This window comes from Myotis myotis, unplaced genomic scaffold (assembly GCF_014108235.1).
Source record: "Myotis myotis isolate mMyoMyo1 unplaced genomic scaffold, mMyoMyo1.p scaffold_m19_p_7, whole genome shotgun sequence".
Taxonomy (NCBI): domain Eukaryota; kingdom Metazoa; phylum Chordata; class Mammalia; order Chiroptera; family Vespertilionidae; genus Myotis; species Myotis myotis.
In genome coordinates, this window is record NW_023416379.1 from 24138682 (window position 1) to 24163930 (window position 25249).

The window sequence follows — 25249 nt, forward strand, 5'->3', positions numbered from 1 at the left end:
TTTTCTTAAAGTGGAGCGTGTTTACCCAGTGGTTTCTGAGGTTCCTTTCCAAGTGTCAGGGAAGGACTTTTGTTTAGAACACCAGTTCCTCCACCTTCTGGAATCCAGGAGCTTGACTACTAATCGGCCCTTTCCATGTGTTCTGTTTTCGCTCCAGGAATGATTTGAAAGGCCATGGTCTTCATAATATATTCATGCTAGACTTAGAAAGTTGCCAAGTCACATTCTCATTTCAGTAATCTACTACTATTCATAAGGGCCACACTGGGTTGCACTGAATTCGAAGAAATCTATTTAATTGTGAACCCCCATTGTGAGGTAATTAATCCTGGAGGGTCAAAACAGATGAACATTCTGGTGGCATTCCCTAACATCGCTGATTGACAAAACTACGATTATTAGGGAAAATATGGGAATTGTCATTAAACCCTCACTCATGAGGTAGTGCCTCACATAGCAGAACCCTTTTCCTACCTGAGGATACTGCCAGGTGTGGTGAGAAGCAACGTGGGTCAGCAAATGTGGCTGCTGCACAGTATCCCCATTATAAAAGCTTTCTAAACACTTTTGGGATTTTTCTACTGTCTTGAACAGATGGCCTGTGACCTGCAGTGACTTCTTTCAGATCCCTGGCCTGTGGAATCCAGGCTCATGTCCAATCACTAAATGAAGTCCCACAGGGCCATTCATGATCTGGTCCCTGCTAACTTTCCCAGTCTAGTGTCTCTCCACTACCCAGTTCTCCTGATTATCTGAACCTCATCTCCTTTTGGTCATTCTTAACTTCCTTCCTCAATTACCTTTAGGCTTTTGCATCTATAGTTTACCTTACCCAGAACACATACCCTTATCTCATGTCTTCAACTGCCACTGAGGACTTGTTGAATATTAGTTCCTCTCTCCCCTATCCAACCAGAATAGAGTAATCAAACTCTTACACACCCTTCAAGGATATGACCAGTGTATGTAAACAACTATGAGAAACCTTGTCTTTCCCAAACCCATTTGGGTTCTCTCTCCTCCCTCAATGCCAAGAGTAATTGTGCATCAGGCAGGGTTAGACAGTCTCTGGGCCTCAGTCCAGTAACTAAATGGTCTATAGGAATCCCCTAGACTCTAGGGCCTAGAGCAGGGGTGGGCAAACTTTTTGACTCGAGGGCCACAATGGGTTCTTAAACTCGACCGGAGGGCCGGAACAAAAGCATGGATGGAGTGTTTGTGTGAACTAATATAAATTCAAAGTAAACATCATTACATAAAAGGGTACGGTCTTTTTTTTTTTTTTTTAAGTTTTATTCATTTCAAAGGGGCCGGATCTGGCCCGCGGGCCGTAGTTTGCCCACAGCTGGCCTAGAGTCTACATTTCCACTACACAAAAAGTCGGCTTAATCCTCCCTAATTAGGATCGTAGGCACGCAAAATTGATTTAAGAATAAAGTAATCAAAATAAAGATAGGTTCTTCTTGATTTATTTAATAAAGTCAGCATAAGCAGATATGTTAGCACCATTACTGCAATGGAAAACCCTCAATGAAGGTTGGGAAAATGAATATTTTGAATGAAATAGTCAACAAAAGTGAGACCTTACTTTAGACCATCAAGTCCTTCCCTTGCAGGAACTGAAAATAGTTGTGTAGTAAGAATTGGCCCAGTTTTCAATCTGCTCTTTTCCTTCTCATTTTCCATTCATTCATTAAACAAGTATTTGTTGGGCACTTTTATCTCACATGTGCTGCAGACTTCTGTTCCTTTATGCATGCCTCAGTGGACTTGAGGCTGCCCAGCGCAATGGCTCAAGGTCTAGATTGAGGAGATAACATGGAGTAACACTGGATGGCAACTACAAAAAAAGCCATGGTTTTCATGATTTCTCTTCTTCAAAATAATTGTATATTTTTAAAGATAATAACTATTGAGTACTTAGTTTTACCAGGTACTATTATAAGTGCTTAACATATATTAACCCTCATTTAATCCTCAAAGATGTAGGCAGTAATATTATCTTCATTTTACAGATAAGGAAATAGAGACAAAGAATTATTGGGTAGCTTGCTTAAGGTGACACATCTAGTAAATGCTGGCGTCTTGATTCGAACTCAAGAGCCCATATTGGCATCATCATAAAACCCTGAAATGTAAAGTCCCCTAAGTCCATGGGGACTTGTTCATTTGCTACATCTGTAAATGACTTAGTTGGCCACAGTCGCCACCTAGATCCCTCCCAGATCAATAGTGTGTGCTTCCGGTGCTGGAGATGTCCGGTCCAAGCTGCAGATCCTCACGCAGCCCATCTTCCTTTCCTGCATTCTTTCAGAGCTGCACCTCGCATTAGACTCTGCTCTCTCTCTCTCCCTCTTAAAGGCTACTGCTCTACCCAGTGCTGAGCTTCTTGCCCAGTCCTGCCCTGCCAACCTCTGTTCTTTAGACCTTCGGTTTTGTAGGTTGCCCTCTGAGGGTCTGGTGCCCTCCAACATGGGAGGAGCAAAATTTTCCCCTCATAAAATGCCATGACTTTGAGTATTAGTAGAACTGTGTTTTCTGTCTTGTATGCAACTCAGCCAGATGGTCCTCTCCCATTTCCACCTCCTTCCTTCCACAAAACAACACACAGCAAGTCCCATGGTGGCTTTCAGAGTGCACAAGATGCTTTCATGTACTAGTATATTACATTATTTCACGAGAGGGGTGAACATTGTTGCTCCCTCTGCTCTACAAGCGAATTCAGAAAGATAAGCAATAATATGTCCATGATCACACAGCTAGTGAGGAATTTGAACCCAATATAAGATCTTTCCATTTTATGCAGCAATCTGTACTGCTTTCTGTGTCTCTAAAGCAAAATGGCTGTGGACTTCCTCTTTTTAAACTTGCTCTGTATAAGCTAAATACTTATGGCTTTAGTTGTTTGCTTTCACAGAAGCGTCTCTGTCTCTCTGAAAAACTAGCTGCAGCTAGTTATCAACAATTAGGGTTCTGAGAAGGTAAACAAAAGATGAAATTGTATTGCAAATTGTTGACATATTTTTTTCTCTATCTATCAAGATCTGTGGCATAGGTATTTATGTCTGATAAAAGGGAAGGCTCAGCGCCCATACCAAAATTATTTCCAAAGTGCCTTCGACCAACATGCATACTCAGTTTTGATAACTGGGTGCGCTAAGGAAATAACCCAGCTATATTCCACCTGCCATCAGCTTTCACAGGCACAGATTCTAGGAAGATTGTGCTTGCCATTGTGCTGTAGTCATTGTTTTACACAATGAAAAATGTGGTATTCAATGTGTCTACTAAAAATCAAAGTGTCACATGAAGAAATACTTCATGAACTGGAGAATGCAACGCAAAACAGTGTGTCTGACCCTGTGCGCCATGAACCCAGCCACTCCCAGAGGGGGTCCAACCAGAACACATACATAGGTAGTACTATGGCCTTTCTACTGCCCTCTACTGTCCAAGCCTGAAATGACAGAAAATCCAGTTCTGCATTCTGGACATTTGCTTAGTAACTTCAAAAAAAAAAAAGTACTCTTGGGCTGAAACCAGGTTTTCCAAGTTTTGGTTCATAATAAGTAGTGTTTAAACATTTAAAAATAGGGGTGTGTAATAAAATGCTGAGAGACTCTCTGGAGATTGCTGCTGCTGGCACTTCTCTAATAGAAAGCATACGCCATTGAGCTAACATTTTGTTCTTTGACTAAAGAAGAAAACAAAGCTGTTAAAAGCCGGTAGGCTCATTTCCAACAGCAATAGCATTAATATCTTTCAAGTCACTCCTAACCATAGCTAATTAGAGGTTCATGGGGGATGGCCCTTCCTGCAGGGTCACCTCAGGTTATGTAGCCCACAGATGTGCTGCTGACTGCTGGCGACAATGGGTTTGTTAAGAATTTCAGCTCGGGGTGATTATCTCTTTTTGTTCTGTTGCTGGTGTGTCTCTTATTTTGACTGGCTGAGGTTGGGTTGGACGATGAGGCCCCGATTCAAAGGCAGTGCCAGGTTGTTGCTGGAGATCTGCAGTGACAGGTTGTTGAAAACTTATTAGTCTGACGTTTTAACAGCCTGCACTGGGATGGAAATCTGCTCCTTCACTGGAAAAACTTAGAAAGGAAAACATGAGCTCGAGCTGAAATCAGCCCCGGTTCCAAATTTGCTGTCCTCTGGCACTAGAGTGCCAAAGGCTGCCACAGTGTTGAGAGTTTCAGGCCTCGCTGTGCCACCCACATGGTAGATGGACTTGGGGGCCACTGTGAAGTAGGAGGCCCTGAAAACGCACCCTCTCAGAGCTGGGGACACTGTGATGGGTTCAAGACTAGGTGCTAATGGCTTTGGCAGGAGCAGAAGTGGTCCGGCATGAGGTTTCAACTGTGTGGTTAGGGGTTGTCCTTGTGCTCATAGCCATTGTGTGTAATAATCCAAAAAGAAGGAATAAGGAACACCTCAGGCTTGGTACCCATTCTAAGGTAGAAATGGATAAAATGCTTGCGGCCAATGCTACTGTTAAGAGCTATCATAATTATTTGTTACAAAGCTAAAAGAATTCATTAAGCATCTTTGCTCTTCAAAAGCAAACCTGGCCTCTCTAGCCCAGTCCAGATTTTTTTTTTTAAAAGAAATCACCATTAGACCTTAGTTTCCTCCAGTCACAACTGTGACTACAGCTGTGATTAAGCCCCCTGTGCAGACACAGCACAGTCTGCTCCCATACTCAGTGGCTACTTGAAAGATCCTGAAAGGGTCTCTGGGCTTTGCATAAACAGCTGCCTGTGCCCAAACGGGCCCCCTCTTTTGCCAGCCAACTCCTTCCTATCCTTCAGACAGGGCTGTGGTCATCTCTTTCTGGAAGCTGTCTCTGGTAGCCCTAGGTAGCTTTGGATGCCCACCATGGGGCGTGTCCATAGCCTTCTGTATTCTGACTTCAGACCAGACTATTAACTTCCTGAGACAGCATCTAGCCTAAATCTCATTGGATTTTGTCTCCATACTCATGGTACAGTGCCTGCACAGCGTAGGTACTCAATACTGATTTAATTTTGAATGATCATTTATTCATTTACTCATTTGATAGAGATCAATGGAGTTGCAAGCTTCCATGCCCTTTAGGGAGTTAGTTCTCTTAACAGAAACTTTCTTTTTATGATCTACCGACCTAAAACATTTTCTCTCTAGGCCTATCTCCTGGGAGTCTGGCTTTGATTAGTATCATTCAGTTTTTTTGGGGGGGAAAAGGTGAGTTGGGAGGTGAGGCAGATGTTTTTAAATGTCTTCTCAATGTCAAGTTTCCCCTTTCATCTCCCCACTGCGGCTCCATATTCTTTGGCTGCATCTGATGGCAGCATTTACCAGTATACATACTTAAATCTCCAGGAAAAGAAGTCTCTTTTAGTGCCTCCCAGATAATCTTAAATCTCAAGTATGTCCCACAGAATTTCAGTAAAGAATTATTTATTCATTCATTTAATTAACATTGGGAGTGTCCATTATGCATTAATAATCATGATAGATGCACAGGGGTTCAAGGGTGATCAAATAAAACAGATGCATCACCATACAGGCATTTGTCTTGTTAACTAAAGACCCCACTAGAGAAATACTTCTATGGCAAACTTGCAGGGTTTAAGTACTTAGAGATGGAGTGAGGGTGGGGATGAAGGCAGCCTGCACTGAAGCCTTGCCCATCCAGGTGTCTCTTGCTCCTGGCATAGGTGACATGTACTTCACTTCCCACCAAACAGTGGCCATAGTCAACACTTCTTCAGCTTAGCAAACTCAGCTTTCTTTTCCAAAACGAGTCTATAGGTCATGGGCTCTTTTTGTTTTGATTTGGTTTGATGATCTATGAAGCACAGTCATGGAAGCATCGGGGTTTTCTGCATTTCTACAGTAGCATCCAACATTTAGTCAGTAGCATCCAACATTTAGTCACTAGCAACATGAGTGTCAAGAGGCAACTGTGCCAATAGCTTTCTAATCCCTGGACCACCGCCATGGTGGAGTGTCCTTGAAGCCAACAACCTCAGTGATGCCTCCTGCTTCTCCACAGGCCTACCACAGCTTCCCTCATGAGCCAGTTTTGCACTTTTTCTGAGAGGCCCGTTCTTCAGCCTGCTCCTCCAATGATTTTACAAGCATCTACTTCCATGTACTAGATTCCTTTCTGCTAGAAAAGAAAACTCTAAGAATGGGAAAGAAATAACCAAAAAACCACCATCTATTACTTATTTGCTGATAACATTTGACATTAACTACTTGCAGAAAGCAGTATTACCTCAGCTGACACTGGGGAAACCTCTAAGCAACAAGGATTTCTGTTCGGGGTTTTATTTGTTAATGTTTCCTCCCATCCAAAGATATCAACACACCTGCCCTAAAACGATTAGCTGCAGGAGGCCCACTGAGAGACTAATACATACTGATGATAGTAAATATGCATGAAAATAAAGACTAGGAAAGCTTTTTTTTTTTTTTAATATATTTTATTGATTTTTTTACAGAGAAGAAGGGAGAGGGATAGAGAGCCAGAAACATCGATGAGAGAGATCGATCAGCTGCCTCCTGCACGCCCCCCAGTGGGGGCGTGCCCGCAACCAAGGCACATGCCCCCCCCCCCCCCCCACCGGAATCAAACCTGGGACCCCTGAGTCCGCAGGCTGACGCTCTATCCACTGAGCCAAACTGGTTCGGCAGGAAAGCTTTTTTTGAGGCAGAAAAAAACATTAACTGGTTTAAGAAAGCTAGAAGTACTGCCAACTGAACAATGTGTGAACATCTCACTGTCTTTAATGCTTTTTACTTATTTTAAGTATTACAGGTACAGTTATTATGTGAATTTTATTGTCATTTAAGAAAAAATTTTTCTTAAGAAAAAGAGGTTTGCTGAATACTTTAGTGTGATTTTAGAAAGTATACCTTTTCACAACTAATTTTATGATGAAAGTAATGAAAAAATACAGTTCATTAAGAGAAATATATATGATTGTATTTTTTCCTGGAACATATGATTTAATTCATTGAAATTAAGTATTTTTAATTAAAAATACTAAAATAGATGTGGTATTTTATAAAATTCATTTTGTTCTTGCTGAATAAAAGGTAAATTTTAGATTAATTTAGAAAATTCTTAATAAATAAGAATTAGTAACCAGCTGTGAAATATTGACTTTAAAAAATTAGAAGTATTTCATTTTCTTCATTTTTAATCCTAAATAATAGTATGAAAATTAAAATAGAATTTTAACAAATGAGTTAGGTTTATTCATTTGTATTTTTATGTTACAATCTTATCTACAATAATTTAAATCATTCCTATTCTTAATGAATTAAAAACTAATCTTGCAATAATACTGTGATGCAAATAATATTACCTTGTTTTACAATTGAAAAAGCAACCTGGCCAGTGTGGCCCAGAGGTTGAGTGTCGACCTATGAACCAGGAGGTCAAGATTTGACTCCTGGTCAAGGCACATGCCTGGGTTGCAGGCTCAGTCCCCAGTGTGGGGTGTGCAGAAGGCAACCGATCAATGATTCTCTCTCATCATTGCTGTTTCTGACTCTCTCTCCCTCTCCCTTCTTCTCTGAAATCAATAAAAATATACTTAAAAGAAAAGAAAAAGCAGCCTGGCTGGTGTACTCAATGGTTGAGCAGCTAGACAGGAACCAAGAAGTCACTGGTTTGATTCCCAGTCAGGGCACATTGCCAGGGTTGTGAGCAATCCCCAGTAGGGGGCGTGCAAGAGGCAGCCTATCAATGATGCTTCTCTCCCATGGATGTTTCTATTTCTCTATCCCTCTCACTTCCTATAAAAGCATTTTTTTTATTATTAAAAGGCAAGTTTTGTAAAACTGAATAAATTGCATTTGAACTTGGATTAGTCTAATCCAAAGCCTACATTCTAATAGGTGGCAACTCATTCAAATAGCTACTGGCTAATGAATGAGAGAAAGGGATGTAAATAGACATAGTCTACTTGGCCAAGGCAATGAGGAAGCCAACAGGAGCCAGTATTTGGGAATCTATGTATAATGTCAAGCATCAGATAAGCTGTCAGCTTTCATTCTCTCACTCATTGGAAGGAAGTATTCTATACTGTGTAGTATCTCTATTCCTCAATCTCCTACTCTTTAAAAGAGTATAATAAAAGCATGAGATGCTAGATATACAGCACTTAGCTCATAGCATGGGCTAAATATACGTTAGTTGGTCCACAAGTATTTATTAAGGGCCTGGTGTGTATAAGGCACCAGAGTTGCAATAACTAGGCATGTTAGCAACACTAACTGTGAAAGTGGTTTGCTTCTTTATGGTCCAAGAGGGTGATAGGCATTACACATGAGTTCCTGTGCAGCCTATCCTATTTGCTATGGCAGGAATGCATGATCCAGGTGGATCTGTCCCTGGCAGGACTCTAGTCCCTTGGATGGAGATTTTGAAAACTATGCCCTACTATTTGGAGGCAATGTTGACTGGGAGCAATGGACATTAACAAGGAGAGTTGACCTCAGTATTTCAGGCACAGAAGACAAAACCAAGATGGAGATTCTTTTTTTTTTTTTAATATATTTTATTGAGTTTTTACAGAGAGGAAAGGAGAGAGATAGAGAGTTAGAAACATCGATGAGAGAGAAACATCGACCAGCTGCCTCCTGCACACTCCCCACTGGGGATGTGTCCGCAACCAAGGTACATGCCCTTGACCGGAATCGAACCTGGGACCCTTCAGTCCGCAGGCCGACGCTCTATCCACTGAGCCAAACCGGTTTCGGCCCAAGATGAAGATTCTATGGAGAGATGAGAATCTGAGAATTAGGTACAAGCCTGGTGATCACAACCAAATCAAAATCAGGGCCTTACAAGAGGGGAGTCTGGCTGAGGAGTTTGCAAGGGAGAAAAAGGCAGCACCTGAGAACTCAGGAGGGCATGAAACCTTCCCCTATGGCCGATCCTGCAGTTTTCTGAAACTTGGACCCCATGGCTTAACCCAATTAATCTCCTGAACTGGGTCAAAACTCTTGGTTGCACAAGAAGATACCTGGCAGGCAAAGCTCCCTAAATACTAGTATCAATGAGAAAAAACACTGGAGACAATCTGTTTGTTTTTTTTTTCCAAGTCATGAGAACAATCAGATTCCCTGCTGGGCATTGCTTTAAAATCTATTACCATTATCAGGTAACTTTACAAAGCAAGGAAATTAAAGGACTGGTTAGGAGTGCCTCAGGCATTTCCCAGGCAGCAGAGAAATGAAGACCAGGAAGAGGACTGCCTCAGAGTCACCAGAAGGGCCACCCTGATGGCCCTGCTGCTCAGTCATTAGTTTGTGTGGCCAGTGAACCCTGGCAGGCCAGGACTATGACGGAATGCATGTTTCATGGGGGTTTCAGAAACTTCTCCTGGATTTGTGTCCAGGAAAGAGAGCAAGACCCTCATGGCATCTCCCCACCCACACCCATCTGGCTCTTGAAGGACATATGTAAGCCTGCTCTTGGGCTTTGGGTAGCTGTGAGAAGTTATGCAACTTCCACCCATCTTTTGCTACAAGTCCCTGCAACTAAAAAAAAAAGGAAAGCTCTTCAGTCCTAGCACATGTGTGGGCTTTGTCATTAACAAGGGGTCAGGGACCACTCCAGTTACTCCCTTATAGAACCCAGAATATGAACTGATAGAACTTGCTAGCTAGCACTTTGTTTTGCCAAGAAATTGAGAACATTTTAGAAACCTCTGATCTTGCATTTAAAAATAGTTATTAACTCTTTCAGGTCATTAAAATACCACTTTAAAAAGCAGGTGATGCAGGAAATGCGTGCTAGCAATTTGAAAGCGTTTAACCTCTGCCAAAACACAGATAAAACAGGAACTGACCGTCAGTCCAGATGCCACAATCATTAATCCTCACATTTGCTTTCTGATATGGCTTTGTGGTATATATTAGCATCCCATGTTACTTACAAAGAATTGAGGCATGAGGAGATTAAAATGGCGTGATAAATATCACTCATAATACTCTTCGTGCTGTATCTAATGCCCTCTTGCAACCTTCAGGCTCACCCTGTCTTCCTCTTCTGCAATCCATTCTCTTGACTCACCCAAGCAATTTGGTTCCTTTTCATGGCCCAGAGCCAATTGCCCATCTCTTTGTGAAACAATGTAAGCCATTCCAGAAAATGGGATGATTTGAATGTAATCGAGTCATCCTTTCCCCTCTCAACCTGCCCCTCTTCGTGCCAGCAGATTTCTTAGTTACGGGTGAAGAACGTGAATTCTCACATTGTCTTATAAAGTATGTAGTATAGGCACAGTTGACCCTTGACTAAGTGGGGATTCGGGGTGCTGATGCCCAAACCTAATTGCAAATCTGCATATAACAAGACTGCCCTGAGCATAAGTGGATTTCCAACCAAAGATGGAAAATAATACTACAATAAAGATTGACAGGAGTGAAATTAAACAAGTTGTGAACAGTGAAAGAAAGAGGAAAATGGGCAAAGTAGTAGGTCCTCCATCTTACTGAAAAATATGTAGTGAGAATAAGTTAAGCCTGGTACAAAGTGGCTTCTGTAAGCCCAAGGTAAATGGGTGCCTAGAAGCAGTATGCAAAGGGCCTTTTTTATATTTGGAGTGTTGCATATGGGGCAATTCTTTCTTATTAAGAAATAGTTGAAGCATAGAAAACAGTTTAGAGAATAATTTAAGGAACAAACCATTCCAGTAGTTCTCCCCCAACCCACCCATCTGCAATTTTGTTTTCTGTGGCTTCAATTACCCACTGTCAACCATGGTCTGAAAATATTAGATGAACATTTCTAGAAATAAACAGTTCCTAAGTTTTAAATTGCCTGACATTCCAAGTAAGTATGATGAAATTTCATGCCCTCTCACCAAGGATGTGAATCATCCCGTTGTCCAACATGTCCATGCTTTTTACGCTCCCTGCCAGTTAGTCACTTATCGGTAGTAGCCGCCTTGATGATTAGATGGCTGTCAACAGTATCTCTCGGTGCTTGTGTTCAAGTCATCCTTATTTTACTTAATAATGGCCCCAAATTGCAAGAATAATGATGCTGGCAATTTAGATATGCCAAAAAGAAGCCATAAAATCGTTCTTTTAAGTAAAAAAGGTGAACGTTTAATTCTTCAAAAAAAAATTGCAAGCTGAGATTGCTAAAATATACCATAAGAATGAAATTCATGCTAGTTTGCTGAGACGGAGAAGGAGACAGACTACATTCATATAACTTTTATTATAGTATATATTTTTGTTGTTGTTGTTGTTGTTTTTGTGTCTATTTTTTTTATTATTATTATTAGTTAAGGTATTACAAATGTGTCCTCATCCCCCCCCCATTAACCTCCAAATAGTATATTGTTATAATTCTATTTTATTCATTATTAATCTCTTACTGTGTCTAATTTATAAATTAAACTTTATCATACACAATTATGTGTGAAAAAAAGTAGCATATAGTATATATTGGGTTCAGTACTATCCATAGTTCCAGAAATCCAGTGGGGATTCTTAAAACGCATCCCCATGCATAAGCAGAGACTACACCATAGAAAAAGTTGATAAGTCCTGAATGCTCTTCAGCATTCATTATTCTGTATATCTTCCCTCTCCCTGAATTTGATATTCATTATTCACTGCCTGTGTTTATGTTATTCTTGTAAATTAATGTATCTATAAACTATATGTACTATTTTTAGATATTTTCAATAAGATAAAAAAATGAAGAGAACTTATTGCCTAACATTTTATTTTTGTATGATTTAAATATTAGATATGTATTATATGATTTGAAAATTATATATATTTTATATGATTTTAACATTATATGTTTTATAATATTTGAACATTATACAGTATGAATATTTATATAAGATAATTATGTATATGTTTTTACAGTGTACGTCATCCTACTTCATTCATTTTAACTACCATATAGTATTCCATGGTATGAATAACATATTATTTATCTCTCTTGTAGCTGGACATTAAAGTTATATGTGAAAATTTTTCTGATTATCAGTTTAGAAGATGACTTGCTATGTTATAGGGTAATGCACATTTCATCTTAGGTAATTTTTAAGTAGAATCTAATAAAATTTTGCCAATTTTTCTCCAAAATGGTTCTATCATTTTATATTCTAACCGACAATGTGTGGGAGTATTCATTTCTGTATATTTTTTATAACACTTGTTATTGCCAAATTTCTAAGTGTTGCCATACCAGTGAGTTTAAAATAGGCCTAATTTTATCTTTAATTTATTGATTCCTAATTATTACCATGATTAATTGACCATATTCTGTGTTCATTGAACATTCAAATATCCTCTTCCATAAATTGTTTGTTCATGTCCTTTATACATTTTTCTATTTGTTATTTTCTTATTTATTGGGAGGATTTTAAACATATATGCAGGTACCAACTATTTGTCAATCACATACATAAATGTGGTCTAGTCTGAAATAACTGATATCTCTCTAGAGTTTGCCTTATATAAAACTTTTAACTAGCAAGTTAAAACTAAGATATAGACAAGAAAGTTGATATTTTCATAAGTCTCTGGGTTAGGGAGAAGCACTTATGAGTGCCACTTTTTCATCATTTTCTTACTTGTTTTTCTCCCCAAGTTCAGAGAGTTAAGTATAAGCTAATGACTTTGTGCTTAATAATATCTGTGCTTGATTGCAGAGTGGCTAGTTTAGAATAGCTTTGGTACTATATAAGGACCAATGTTGAGAAGAATTAACTTCATATTATTAGGCCTAATAGATTGCATATCTCCCACTCTGGCCATTACTCCTTTTAGACGCACACAGAATCACTCCTAGTGAGGGGCATGAGGCATGCAGGAAAAATCGACCCCAACTTACCTCTCAAATACTTTACTTTCAGGGAATTCTCTACTCATGACATAAGTTCCTAGACTCAAGTAACCCAGGAGAACATGAGGAGTAGAATAATATCATGGTGATGTCAGTTTGTATGGGCTTGTTGCCTTGAAAATCTTGGTATGAAATCTTAAAATAATGATGGCTTTTTTTTTTTCTTTCTTTCAGAGGTGTGGTGAACTCTTGTTTGAAAACCCTGATCAGAATGTCAAATGTGTTTGCATGCTAGGTAAGAAGGCTTTTCATTTTACATATATGAAGCATGTTGATGTCACGTGACTTATTGTTGTTCTGTTGCCTTATTGACTGTCTTTTGTTCCATATTGCAGAGGCTTATAGGCTTTTTATTGGTTTAAAGACATCTTTAACATATCTGTGGAACACTTAATTTAAAAAAAGGGTTTGATTTTAATAACTGTCAGTAAGTCATGAACCATGACTTTTCTTGGATCATCAGCATAACGCAGAATTGGGTGCTTTGTATTCAGGAGACTGTGATGAAAGAGCAAGAAGAATCAGGCTAATTCTTAGACTAGAAATGATAAGCTAGGTAAGTAAACTATTAAGAATTCACATCAACCCAAAGCCCTTACTCAGAATGCCTGGGAGAAATACATATTCGAACTAATCTGAAGTCAGCACAATTACCCATACTGACTTGTTTTCTTGTACTACAAAATATACAATAAACTAATTTTTACAGAGCTGAAGTTACATGTATGAGTTTATAATATTAGAATTATAGTTACAGCATCTAATTCTTTAAAATCAACAGTCTAATCCAGCCGTGGGTAAACTACGGCCCGCGGGCCGGATCCTGCCCGTTTGAAATGAATAAAACCAAAAAAAAAAAAAAAGACCGTACCCTTTTATGTAATGATGTTTGCTTTGAATTTATATTAGTTCACACAAACACTCCATCCATGCTTTTGTTCTGGCCCTCCAGTCCAGTTTAAGAACCCATTGTGGCCCTCGAGTCAAAAAGTTTGCCCACCCCTGGTCTAATCCCTTACTATGAAAGCACATATCTTAGGGATTATAGCTTTAAGCCTGTTTTATTTTATTCACACTTGCTCTAGGAATGAAGCAGTGAAGTATTTTCCTTTTTCCTTTTTATGTCTTTCTTTTAGTATTGGGTATGTCCAGGTCACCATTAGTCAATATCAGAATTGAGTCTAGTGAGGTTATCATTTCCCAATACTCAAGACCTGTTTTGAGCTTTTTGGATGGTAGGATCATGCATGACTTTTATTTCTTTCTTTTTGTCTCTCTATAGTTTTCAAGTGTTCAACAAAGAGATTTTAGGTTCTTCTCTGATTTCTGAGGATACAAAGATTATTTTCTTATTGTTTGTTTGCATTACTAAAACCTCAACCAGACACATGCCAGAATTTGGATAACTTCTCCCAATAGTGAAGTAGACATAATTGGAGAGGTTTTTAGAGTATGAGCTGCACTTTGCGTAACCACTACTCTGGTTGCTACACGTTGGAAATGAGTTGGGGCTGTTATTGAATTATTTTTGTCACAAAGTCACTTTCCCCCAAACAAATGGGTTTTCTGAGACTGAACACGCTGATGCAGAGTGCATGTAATCCCTGCAATTCTGTGCCATGTGTCATAGATAAAAGTGCCACCCATTAACAAACAATCCATGAAATAGCACAGAAGTTGCCAAATAATATGAAAGTCAGTAACTGAGGTTTGTGGTTCCATGGCAAATGGAAGCCTTCCAGAACAAACACACCGAGTCTGTTGCATCAGGGATGGCCTAAGGGCTCATTGCACAAATGTAACAAAACAATGTAAAACAAAACACTGTGGAACTTCCTTAAGTTCTCCAAATTGTAACATGTAACACACATGCATGCATCCATAGACACACATGTGCACCCACACAAGCATACACGCATATGTACACACCGAGCAATTTCACATTTCCAAGTTCAAGATCTCTATTTTGTTCCTTTCTTCTTAGCTAGAACCTAAAAAGCATGGAGTTTTTGTCAAGGGAATGAGGTATGTATGCAATTATTTTGCACAACCAGTTAGTTTACTTGCAGTATTCAGAAAACAAACAAGGAGATATGCTAAAGGCTCTGTATTTCCTAAAGTCTGTCTCCAATAGAGGGAGATACCCCTGATATAAAACTATATAAAGAACTACATGTATACTGTGTTTTTACAAATATGTAATTATGTATATATGTGTATGTATATAATTTTTAGTGATAGAAAAAAATAACCTTACTTGATTTATCATATTTTTCTGCATTTTATAGCTTTCCAACCATTAGAATGTATTACTTTTATAGTAGAAAAATAAAGAAGAAAGGGCCTTGGGGCAGTGAAACTGCTTTGTATAATACGATAATGGTGGCTATATGTCATTATACATTTGTTCAAACTCATAGAATGTGCAGCACCATCAGTGAATCCTAATATAAACTCCAATTTCGGTGATAACGATGTGTCAATGTAGGTTCATCGATTGTAACAAATATACCACTCTCCTGGGAGGTGTTGATAGTAGGGGAGGCTGTGCATATGTCCGGACAGGGAGTATTTAGGAGATCTCTATACAGTCTGCTCAATTTTGTTGTGAACCTAGCACTGCTCTAAAAAAATTAAGTTGATTTGTTTAAAAATCAGAAAGGTCCTGCTGGTAAAAAGAAGAAAAGAAAGTGAGATAAAAAAGAACTGAGTAGAAAGCTGAAAGCAGCATGAGTTGTGGTCTTGTCAGCTCCAGAGAAGTTCTGAGAGGTTGTTCAGGGACAGGACCCTGCAGTAGAACTTTGATGAGAACCAACAGACAGGCAAGTCTTTGTTTGGGCTCTATCATCTAGTTGATTGTTTTCTCACAGGAAAATTAAAATATGTTGTGACCCTTTTAACAATCCATCTGCTTTTCAAATAAAAATGTTTTTTCTGGGTCCATTTTTAAAGTAAACCATCCGCTGGAAGGAAATTCAGCGGCTTCCCTAAAATATCTAGCTTTTAAATTACAACCATTACAGTTGTCATTGCAAAGAGCAGTTTTGGATACCAGTGCTCTGCTAAGATGTCCAATATACAATTATAAACTAATAAGAAGGGAGAAATATTGTTTTATATGACATTGTGCTCATAGTCTGAGCCTGGTTAACACAGAGCTCATATCACATCTATTATAATAAAAGCACAATATGCTAATTAGACCAGATAGCCGAACGACCTTCTGGACATCCTTCCGGATGAAGCCACTGCAGAGGGGGCCAAGGCAGAGGCAGTTAGAGGCAATCAGCCAGGCAGGCGAGCAGTTAGGGGCGATCAAGCAGGCAGGCAGAGTGGTTACGGGCAATCAGGCAAGCAGGCAAGCAGTTAGGGGTAATCAGGCAGCAGAGAAGTTAGAGGCAATCAGGCAGGCAGGTGAGTGGTTAGGGGTGATCAGGCAGGCAGGCAAACAGTTAGGTGCGATCAGGCAGGCAGGCAGAGGTGGTTAGGGGTGATCAGGTAGGCAGGTGAGTGGTTAGGGGTGAATAGGCCAGCAGGCAGAGTGGTTAGGTGATCATGCAGGCAGGCAAGCAGTTAGGGGCAATCAGGCAGGCAGGCAAGCAGTTAGGGGTGATCAGGTAGGCAGGCAGAGTGGTTAGGGGCCAATCAGGCAGGCAGGTGAGCGGTTAGAGCCAGAAGTCCCAGAGGGCATGCACTCTTCTAGGCCCCAGGAAAAACAGCAATGAACAAAACAGACAAAATTCCTGCCCTAGTGGAGCTTAGATTCTAGTAGTTTATGAGGGCAGGAAAATGGGTGGTAAACAATATAAATCATGTACTACATTATTTTTGGGGTGACAATAAAAGCAATTCTACTGTGGAAGGAATAAGGCAGGGTGCTGGTGTGAGGTAAGGTAATGATGGCAGGGGTGGAGGTGGTGGTGCAGATTTTGACTAGAACAGCCAACGCCTTCCCTGGGAGGGTGAGCATAGAGTATGCTCAGTAGCAAGGTCAGCACTTACCAAGCCACTGAGCAGAGGAGTTTGGAGAACACAAGGAGCAGAGGGGCACATGTGGCCAAAGGCCAAGAATGAGGACAGGAACTGAGCAGTCCTGGGAGCCAGATCCCCTGAGTCACTGTGGGGACTCTGGATTTATTCTGCTGGAGATGAGGAGCCACTGGAAATCTTTGAGTGCCGTGTCACGTGACCTTTCATTTAAAAATACTGGCTATATTGTATAGAGATCAAAAATTAACAAAATAGGGGGAAAGTGCTTGCAGTATAGCTTTGGAGAAGTATGTACCATTGTTCTGAAGTGAGTACCGAAGGGAGGTATTTAGGAAAATGATGAGAAACAGATTTAGTACCATATGTTACGTATGTTCCACATAAACGATACGGTTAATGTTCATCTAAGTTAAAAAGGTCAACGAGAGGAAGTATAATTCTTAAAGCGGTTGGGATTTAGCAAGGAAAGGCGATTGGCAAACATCTCTAGAAAGCTTTTCCTCCTTAAGGAGTTCTTTCTTTACTTGATTTGTCTTATTAGCTTTTTTTTTTTTTTTTTTTTTTTTTAGAGGGGCCTATCTCTATTTCTGTGTTTCCCTGGTAGACTCCTTCCTTTCCTAAATGGTAGCTTAGAAACATAGTAAATGACCTACTAGTTTCACTAAAAAACAGGAAGGGAAATCTCTCCTTTTTCTATTGTCTATTAAAGTATTAGCAAATGTTACCCGAAGTAAGCAGGACCAGAGAGTCTCATTGTGGCAAAAAGCATTGGGTTCTTGGAAGGTTGTGCATTCACAACCCCCACCATGCCATTGACTTAGATTGGAATACCCCCCCTCCCCCGGCATTGCAACATGGGGGCCCTGAGGACCAGGGGTGCAGCAGTTCTGAGGCTTGAGGTTTGGCCTCTCTGAAGCTCATTTTGTCTGAGAGCCATGGACTGATTCAAATGCCCCCCCCTTTTTTTTTACTTAGTTAGAAAAGAAGAGGCATTTTTCTTCTCCCATTCTCCTTAATTTCACTTCAAAGGGGAAAATGTGTGAGAATTTCTTAAGAAAGACAAATCTATATAGAATTTATAAGGTAACTCAATGAAAAAAGAGTCCCAAGATACAATATATAATTGTCCATTCAGTTTAGCCAACGATTTGGGACATCCATTGTAATCCTAGAACCAGTGCTTGATGGTAAAGATAGAAAAAAATGTGTGATAACCCACCCCTCAATGTTCTCACTTTTAGCATTATATAATCAGCCCCTTCAGCTTGATAAGCCAGAGGCTGAGTGGTAGCAGAGAATAGGGCATGACTGGTCCCTTCCCTATAGTAGCATTTCTCTTAAAAGTTTACGGATATTCACAGACACACACCAACCTGGGACCTGGTCATCCCCTCTGAGTTGTTTCATGCTAATCCATATTTTTCTTTTAAAAAAAATCAATGATGCCTAATTTTATATTAGACTGAATACTTTGGTTTATGTGCATTCCCTAAATCACATACTGACACTGGAGGAAAGCTTGTGGCAATATGAAGACTAAAATGAAAAGGAGACAAGAGGTCCTGGTAGAAAGGACAAAACTAATAACTAAAACAGAGCCAATGCCACTTGGCCCATGGGGACTGCGGAACCCCCAGCCAAGGGAGCTGAGGAAGAGAAAGTGAGTGACCCTGAGGAAGTATTCACTTCAGGAGACTTGGCAGGAATACTGCAGCTTTTGAAGAAAGGCCTGCGTTTTGATCACATTAAAACAGATTTAAATTCATATTGAAACAAATGACTCCTTACCTCAACATAAAATAGCTTCTTAATATACATTATATATGTATGTATGTATTTTTCTAAGAATACTTTGGATAGGAACTTCTCTTTAATGAAGAGCTAATCAGAGCTCATTGGCACATAATCATATTTCAGAATCTTCCTTGGTTCATTAGAGAGCAAAAGGGTCTCACAGAAGAAGAGACACATTTCCTACTTCGTAAGCAAAGTTGGAAATGTTGCTTCCATCTGTGCTGAGCTTGCTGCCAAGAATTTATAGTAAGGTTGGATAGTTTAAAATTTTTCTTTGATTTCAAAAACTTCAAGTCCAGAAGCTCTAGCCAGTAACTACCATACAATAAAGTCATTATTAAGCCTATACTATTTTATGTTGCTTTGGAGAGTTTAGTAGGAGCTGCCTGTTGCCTCACTCCCAGCCATTCTTAATGCCTCTATAATGGAAAAGAACCCCAATGGCTATGCTAGTAAGGAAGAAGGGAAATGGGATGAAAAGGAAAGAAAAGTAACCCAAATGGAAAAATTATAAAAAGTGGTAAATTAGTAAAATGCCATGGTATCATCAACAGTAGCTTAAGGGTATTTTTACTAGAGAAAATCATTAGTTGAATCAGCACAAAAAACAAACAAACAAAAAAATTGTACCAAAAGTCCAGACATTTATTGTTTCAGCAAATATTTATTGAGTATCTACTATGTATCAGCCATTCTTCTTTGCATGGGAGGAAATAGCAGTGAATATAATCTCTAATCTCATGAAGTTTATATATTATTGGTGGAGATAAATAAAAATTAGATAAATATATCAGTATACAGTTTCAGATAGTGATAAAGACTGTGCAGAAAACAAAACTGTGCAGAATAAGGCGGATACAAGTGACGTGGTGGAAGGAGGAGGGTGGTGTTCTTAGATTGAGTAGTCTGTAAAAGGACATTCCAGCAGAGAGAGCCACAAAGGGGTGGGAACAGCAAAAGGCCAGAGTCTGGAATGGGATGAACAAGAGTAAGAGTGGAAGGAGATGAGTTCCAAGACACAAGTGGAAGGAGATCCTACAGGGTTCTCTAGGCAACTGCTTTTCAAATTTTAAAATCACCTAGGGATATTGTTGAAATGCTGCAGTCACTCTGCAATGGGGCCCAAGATTCTGTATATCTAACAAGTTCCCACATGATGCTGATCCTGCTGACTCCTAAAATACAGTTTAATATCAAGTTCTTAGTCCATGATAACAAGTTCAGGTTTTACTGTAAAGGCAGTATTTTGAAGAGGGAATGGCATGTAATAACTTTTATATTTTATAGAGGTCACACTTGCTTCTGTGTGAAAAGTAGATTTTACGTGGGCCGTGGACAAGAATGATGACATTAGTCCAAGAAGAAGATTAGTGTGGTTTGGAGTAGAAAGACTGTATTGGGGTACAGGCAATATTTTGAAGGTCAGGTTGATAAAACTTCCTGATGAATTGGATGTAGTAAACAGGCGAAAAGAGAGAATTCATGAATAGTAAGCCAAGCAACTGATTAAGTGGTGATGCCACCAACTGAGATGGGGAACAGAAAGAAAAGGGGTAGAGAGTGACATGGCTTTGAGGAGGCAGGTGTTAAAGTTTGAATTGTGTCTCCCCAAAATTCATTTGTTAACATCCTAATCCCCGGTATTTCAGAATGTGATCTTATTTGGAAATAAGGTCTTTACAGAAGTAACCAAGTTAAAGTGAGATCATTAGAGTTGGCCCTAGTCCAATATGACTAGAATCCTTACCAAAAAAAAAAAAGAAATTTGGACACGCTGACACACATACAGAGAGAATGCCACGTGAGTATGAAGATGGCCGTCTGTGAAATAAGGGGAGAAATCTGAACCAGAACCTTCCCCCTAAGCCCTCAAAGTGATCAACATAACCCACGCATTGATTTGGGGCTTTTAGCCTCACAGAACTGTGAGAAAATAAATCTCTGTTGGTTAAGCCACTCAGTCTGTGGTATTTTGTTACAGCAGCTCTAGCAAACTAATACAGTGGGAAAGTGGCTCTTTCAAACAGACCCTCTTGGTGGAGTCCTGAAATGGTCTTGAGAAGGAGCACTCCAGGAAGGGGGAACTACATGTGAGCCTGTGGAAAAACCCTAAAAGGGGACCAGATGGTGTCAAAATCAAATTTTATTTTGGACCCCAGAAAGTAGTGACATTGTTGAGTTAGAGTGTTAGAGTAAAAAGTCACTGGACTGGGATTCAAAAGACAGATGTGAATCCTAACTCTGCCACCTATTAGTTGCACAGTGTAAAGCAAGCCCCTTCAACTCTCTGAGCCTTAGTTTCCTCAACCTGTATGGAAATAAGCCTGTTTCTATAAGGGGCCAGGTGGATACTGGATAGGGGAACCGTGTATAAAGTATATGATTATCTTACCACTATCTGTACATTTGAAACTAATACAAAATAATATTGAATATAAACTGTAATTGAAAATAAAATTTTAAAAATTAAATAAAATAAAACAGAGTCCAAATAAATAGATAAGTAAATGGAGATGAGTGACATGGCACCTACTTCACTAGGCTGCTGTGAGGTCCAAATAAATTGAAAATACGAGTGAAAGTAGTTCACAAAGTACAAAATGTTATGTAAGTGTTAGTTGTGGTGGTTGTTTTATTGTTTCTGCTGCTATTGTTATTGTTTCCACCCTGATACAGAATTTGCTGGAATGCCATAGCAAATGGACATAATCATACCTCCGACCTGTAATCAAGGACCAAGGGCCTTGATGCTACGAGGATGCCTGAGAGTCTTGTCAGCCATCAAGCCATCCATCCTATTTTCTAAACACTAAAAAGTTTGAGTTCATGTGATTTTAATTATAATCATATTCTATTTAAAGTGGGAAGCAAGGGAAGATTGTGGTAGCGTAAATCACGAGTCATCTAATCTTATTTAGGTTTTATAAAAATAGGATAGAAATCTTTGAAGTCACTGTGTTTATTTGTTAATACATTGCCCCAAACTAAACAAAACAAAACAAAAAAATTATTTTATGTTTCTCAGAGATGTTTGGATGGGAAGAATTTTTTGCAGGAGTTTTTATTTTAAAAATAATAAGTTCTGTGTCTATGCCATAAATCAGTACTCAGTTCGTTGAAAGAGAACCCCTATCACTGTTGCATCAAATTTTGCATGTCATTGAACTAACTAAAATGTCTACCTGAGTTTTAGTGATGGGCTCATTAGAAAGGAGACCCAAGTAGATCGATGACTCTGTGATGTTATTGGCACCGTTAAGGCGGGATGGGAATGCCTATGAGGAGAAGAAAGTGCAGCAATTACTTTTAAAATAATCCTCCACCCACCCCAACAAAGGGAGGGGGCTTATTTCAATCCATTTAATATTGTTATTTTCTGTAAGAAATGATGTGCTATTAAAAGATGCCCAGTTTAGTTGCCTCATGGAAAAAAATTACCAAACTGAAGCACCACGAGCTACTTATGCTGACCTGGCTGTCTTCCCCCATGAGCAGGAAGACTATACAGTCTCCATGTCCCACGTGTCCTTGGCCCCCATGCTGACACTCGGAAATTACAAACCGGAGAGGGACCCTAATCAATGGACAAGACTAAGTCCCCCTCACATCTTAGTCATGTAGGGTTCAAAATACGTTCTTTCCAGATGCCTAGAGAACAGCTGATCACCTGCTATCCACTCACTATAGTCACTGATTATCTATAATTAATAACTGACATTTACTGGGCACTTTTAGTTGCCAGACTGTGTGCTATGTGCTTCCCATTCATTATTTCATCAATCCTCAAAAGAACCCTATAACATTTTTAATGCTATCAATTTCCTCTCATTCAAATTTAACCAAATGTACATATACTTTATTTCATCCTTGTCATCTTCAAAATACTACACATTTCTTATTTTCATTTTAGTGGTCTTTGCTACATTCCCTGAGACACTGACTCTGATATTACCAGGCAATTACAGCTGAGAATTCTAGTGATTTATATTCATAAATGAAATGATATTATATGGAGAATTCTAGTGATTTATATTCATAGATGAAATGTTATTATATGGACCAGGTTAAGATGAAAGCAAAGAAAGTAGATTATTTCTCCCCAAATGGCTCATACTGAACAAACCAGGAAATAGTCAACATTGTATATGTTGACTGGGTGACTGTGAAGCATGTGCCATTTCTTAACAGCATACCTGATAAAGTAACTAGGTACCTAAGTCCCAGAAAGTGCATTCTCAATATGTCAGGAATAAGTGACAGACACTTCTTGTACTTGAACTAAATCAAGGTTTATAGCTACTTTACAGATAGATGATCACTATTATCTGGCAAGTCTAGAGTCCTCCTGGCCTAACCTTTTCTGGTCCAAAGATTCAAAATCACGTCAATTCAATAAGCATAAGTCCGAGATACAGTGCTGGTGATACTATGAATGCATTTGCAAATCTTCAAAGGTCCCTCTCCAGGGATTCCCCTGGAGATCACACACTTGGATGCCCCCAGGGGCCAGGCGGTTCGTGTGTAAGAGTGAAACTGACTGGTTCAGTACAAGACACAGTGGTGGCGCTGAGGCCACCTGGAGAGCAAGTGCCCCACTGAAACCATGCAGCTGCTGTTCAGCTCCTGCCACACATGCCAGGAGGGGATGCAGGCGCCATGTATTTTTCCAAGAGAACCTGGAAATTCGGTTATCTGTGTAAATAGCTGCTTTGTAAATGTTGGCAGCTAATGTAATTTTCCTTTCTTTTAAATACAATGCAGCCAAGTTCACTGGGCCATCATTTTGCAATTTCAGTGGGAAAGAGAGATGTGCCAAATGTTCCTGTCCCACTTCCCTTAGCAGCTTTCCTCTCTGCCCTCTCACACCCAGAGGGACAACACAAGCATCACCTTCCTTCTACAGGGAAGGGTATAAACTTTGGGGAAAGTGAAAAGTATGTCCTTCGAAGAAAACCTTGGACTCTCAAATTCAGTCCCTTCCCACCTTCCTTTGGAGAGCCTTACAGTGTTCACATGCCTTACAGATCAATGTGGCACCTCTCTCTGAGACAAGGAGTCAAAAGAGTGAAGAAGAATTCTCTATATTCAATGTATTGGGTTCAAGGGGACAGCAGGACTTCCAAACTAACACAGCTTAAGAGATTTAGGGTAGATTTGAAATGAGAGACAAAACTAAAAATTATAGACTTGGAGCTATGAGAAAAGAGAGAACAATTAAAGCATGAGAACTGATACCCAATGGCATTACCAAATATGACACCATGGTCAAGACCAAGAGAGTTACTAAATGGACCTGAATTAGACCTACCCACAGTGGTGAGATTATACAGTAAGCTACAAAGGATGTCTTAAACTGGGCCAAGGAATGAATTACAACAGACAGAAGGATTTGGTAACCTTGGAAACTCTTATGTGAAGATTCCTTATAGAAAAGCAAGGCAGAGAGAAGCCAGAAATGGTGGTGCTCCAGGATCCAGACCACAGGAGATACAGAAAAATGTATTTATAGTGGGCCCCTGAAAACAGCCCATTCATTAGATCCTAGATAATGAACCTAGTTAAAAATGTGTTTGGCATACTAGTAGAAGGCAGGAACTATGTAATCCCTTAGAATGACTTTTATCAAGAATGATTGAACTTAAAATGAATTCCTTCCGAACTTTTACTCTGTATTCCCCAACTAGTATTCTCCAAAGTTCAACTTTTGCTTTCCCAGGCCACTGGGGGAGAAGATGCAGCAGAGGGAGCTCTGGGGGTCCTCTAGGTGTCACAGTAGGTTCTCATTTCTTGTAATGGCCCTCAGGAGCCAATTTTACTGTTTCCCCAATGACCACTTCTGGGAGTTTTGTTCCACACCTCTCACAGGGGAGACGCTGCAGTGATAAGATTCTGGTAGGCAGGGCATGGAGGGAGCAAGAACAACAGAACTCAAAGACTTCCTTTTTTGAAGTCTCTAGAATTCATTTTCTAAACATTTCTATGGATCATTCTATGAAAAGGCATATTTTTTTTTCTTAGCATTGGACCACTACTAGTATGTCCATATATGGGGAAAGAAAAATCCATTCTCTGAAATCTGTGTATTCTAAGAGAGCTTAAGGCCAACTTGTCACAACTACCAATTATGTTTAACATAGTGATCTGAGACTAGCTGGGGCAGAAGGACAGACACATTATAGCAAGAAACCAACAGTCTACATTATTTGGCCCAAAGAGATAGAGCCATCCTGCTTTCTGGTTAATCCAGTGGCAATAGCCACCCCCTAGAGCAAATGAACAGTTTGGAGAATGGGAGAGAGATTTCTGGGAAGCTCAGAGGTTCAGTGATACCTATGGGATCATAGATCCGAGGATCCAGCTCTGATCATGTGAAGATAGTTGGTCACATCACTCAGCTCTAAAGAAATGGGGTTGAAGGAATTTGATGGGGGGGCCAGGATACTTTACCATCTGCGGGAATTCCACTTGGGCTCCAGCTACACCCAGAAATTTTCAATAAACTCAGAGATCCAAAGACCAGTAGCAACCTCATCAAACAGGCTGGCTTTTCTTTGCATCAAGGATGCTATCTCTCATTCACTCAGA

General features: G+C 39.7%; 1 protein-coding gene across 1 annotated transcript in view; it reads left to right on the forward strand.

Moving 5' to 3' along the window:
• Positions 1 to 25249, forward strand: part of PDE7B (phosphodiesterase 7B) — a 280322-nt gene that overhangs the window by 77631 nt on the left and 177442 nt on the right. The window contains exon 2 of the mRNA XM_036317578.1: positions 13055 to 13115. Coding sequence (XP_036173471.1) covers positions 13055 to 13115 — 61 coding nt within the window. The remainder of the gene's footprint in view (positions 1 to 13054; positions 13116 to 25249) is intronic.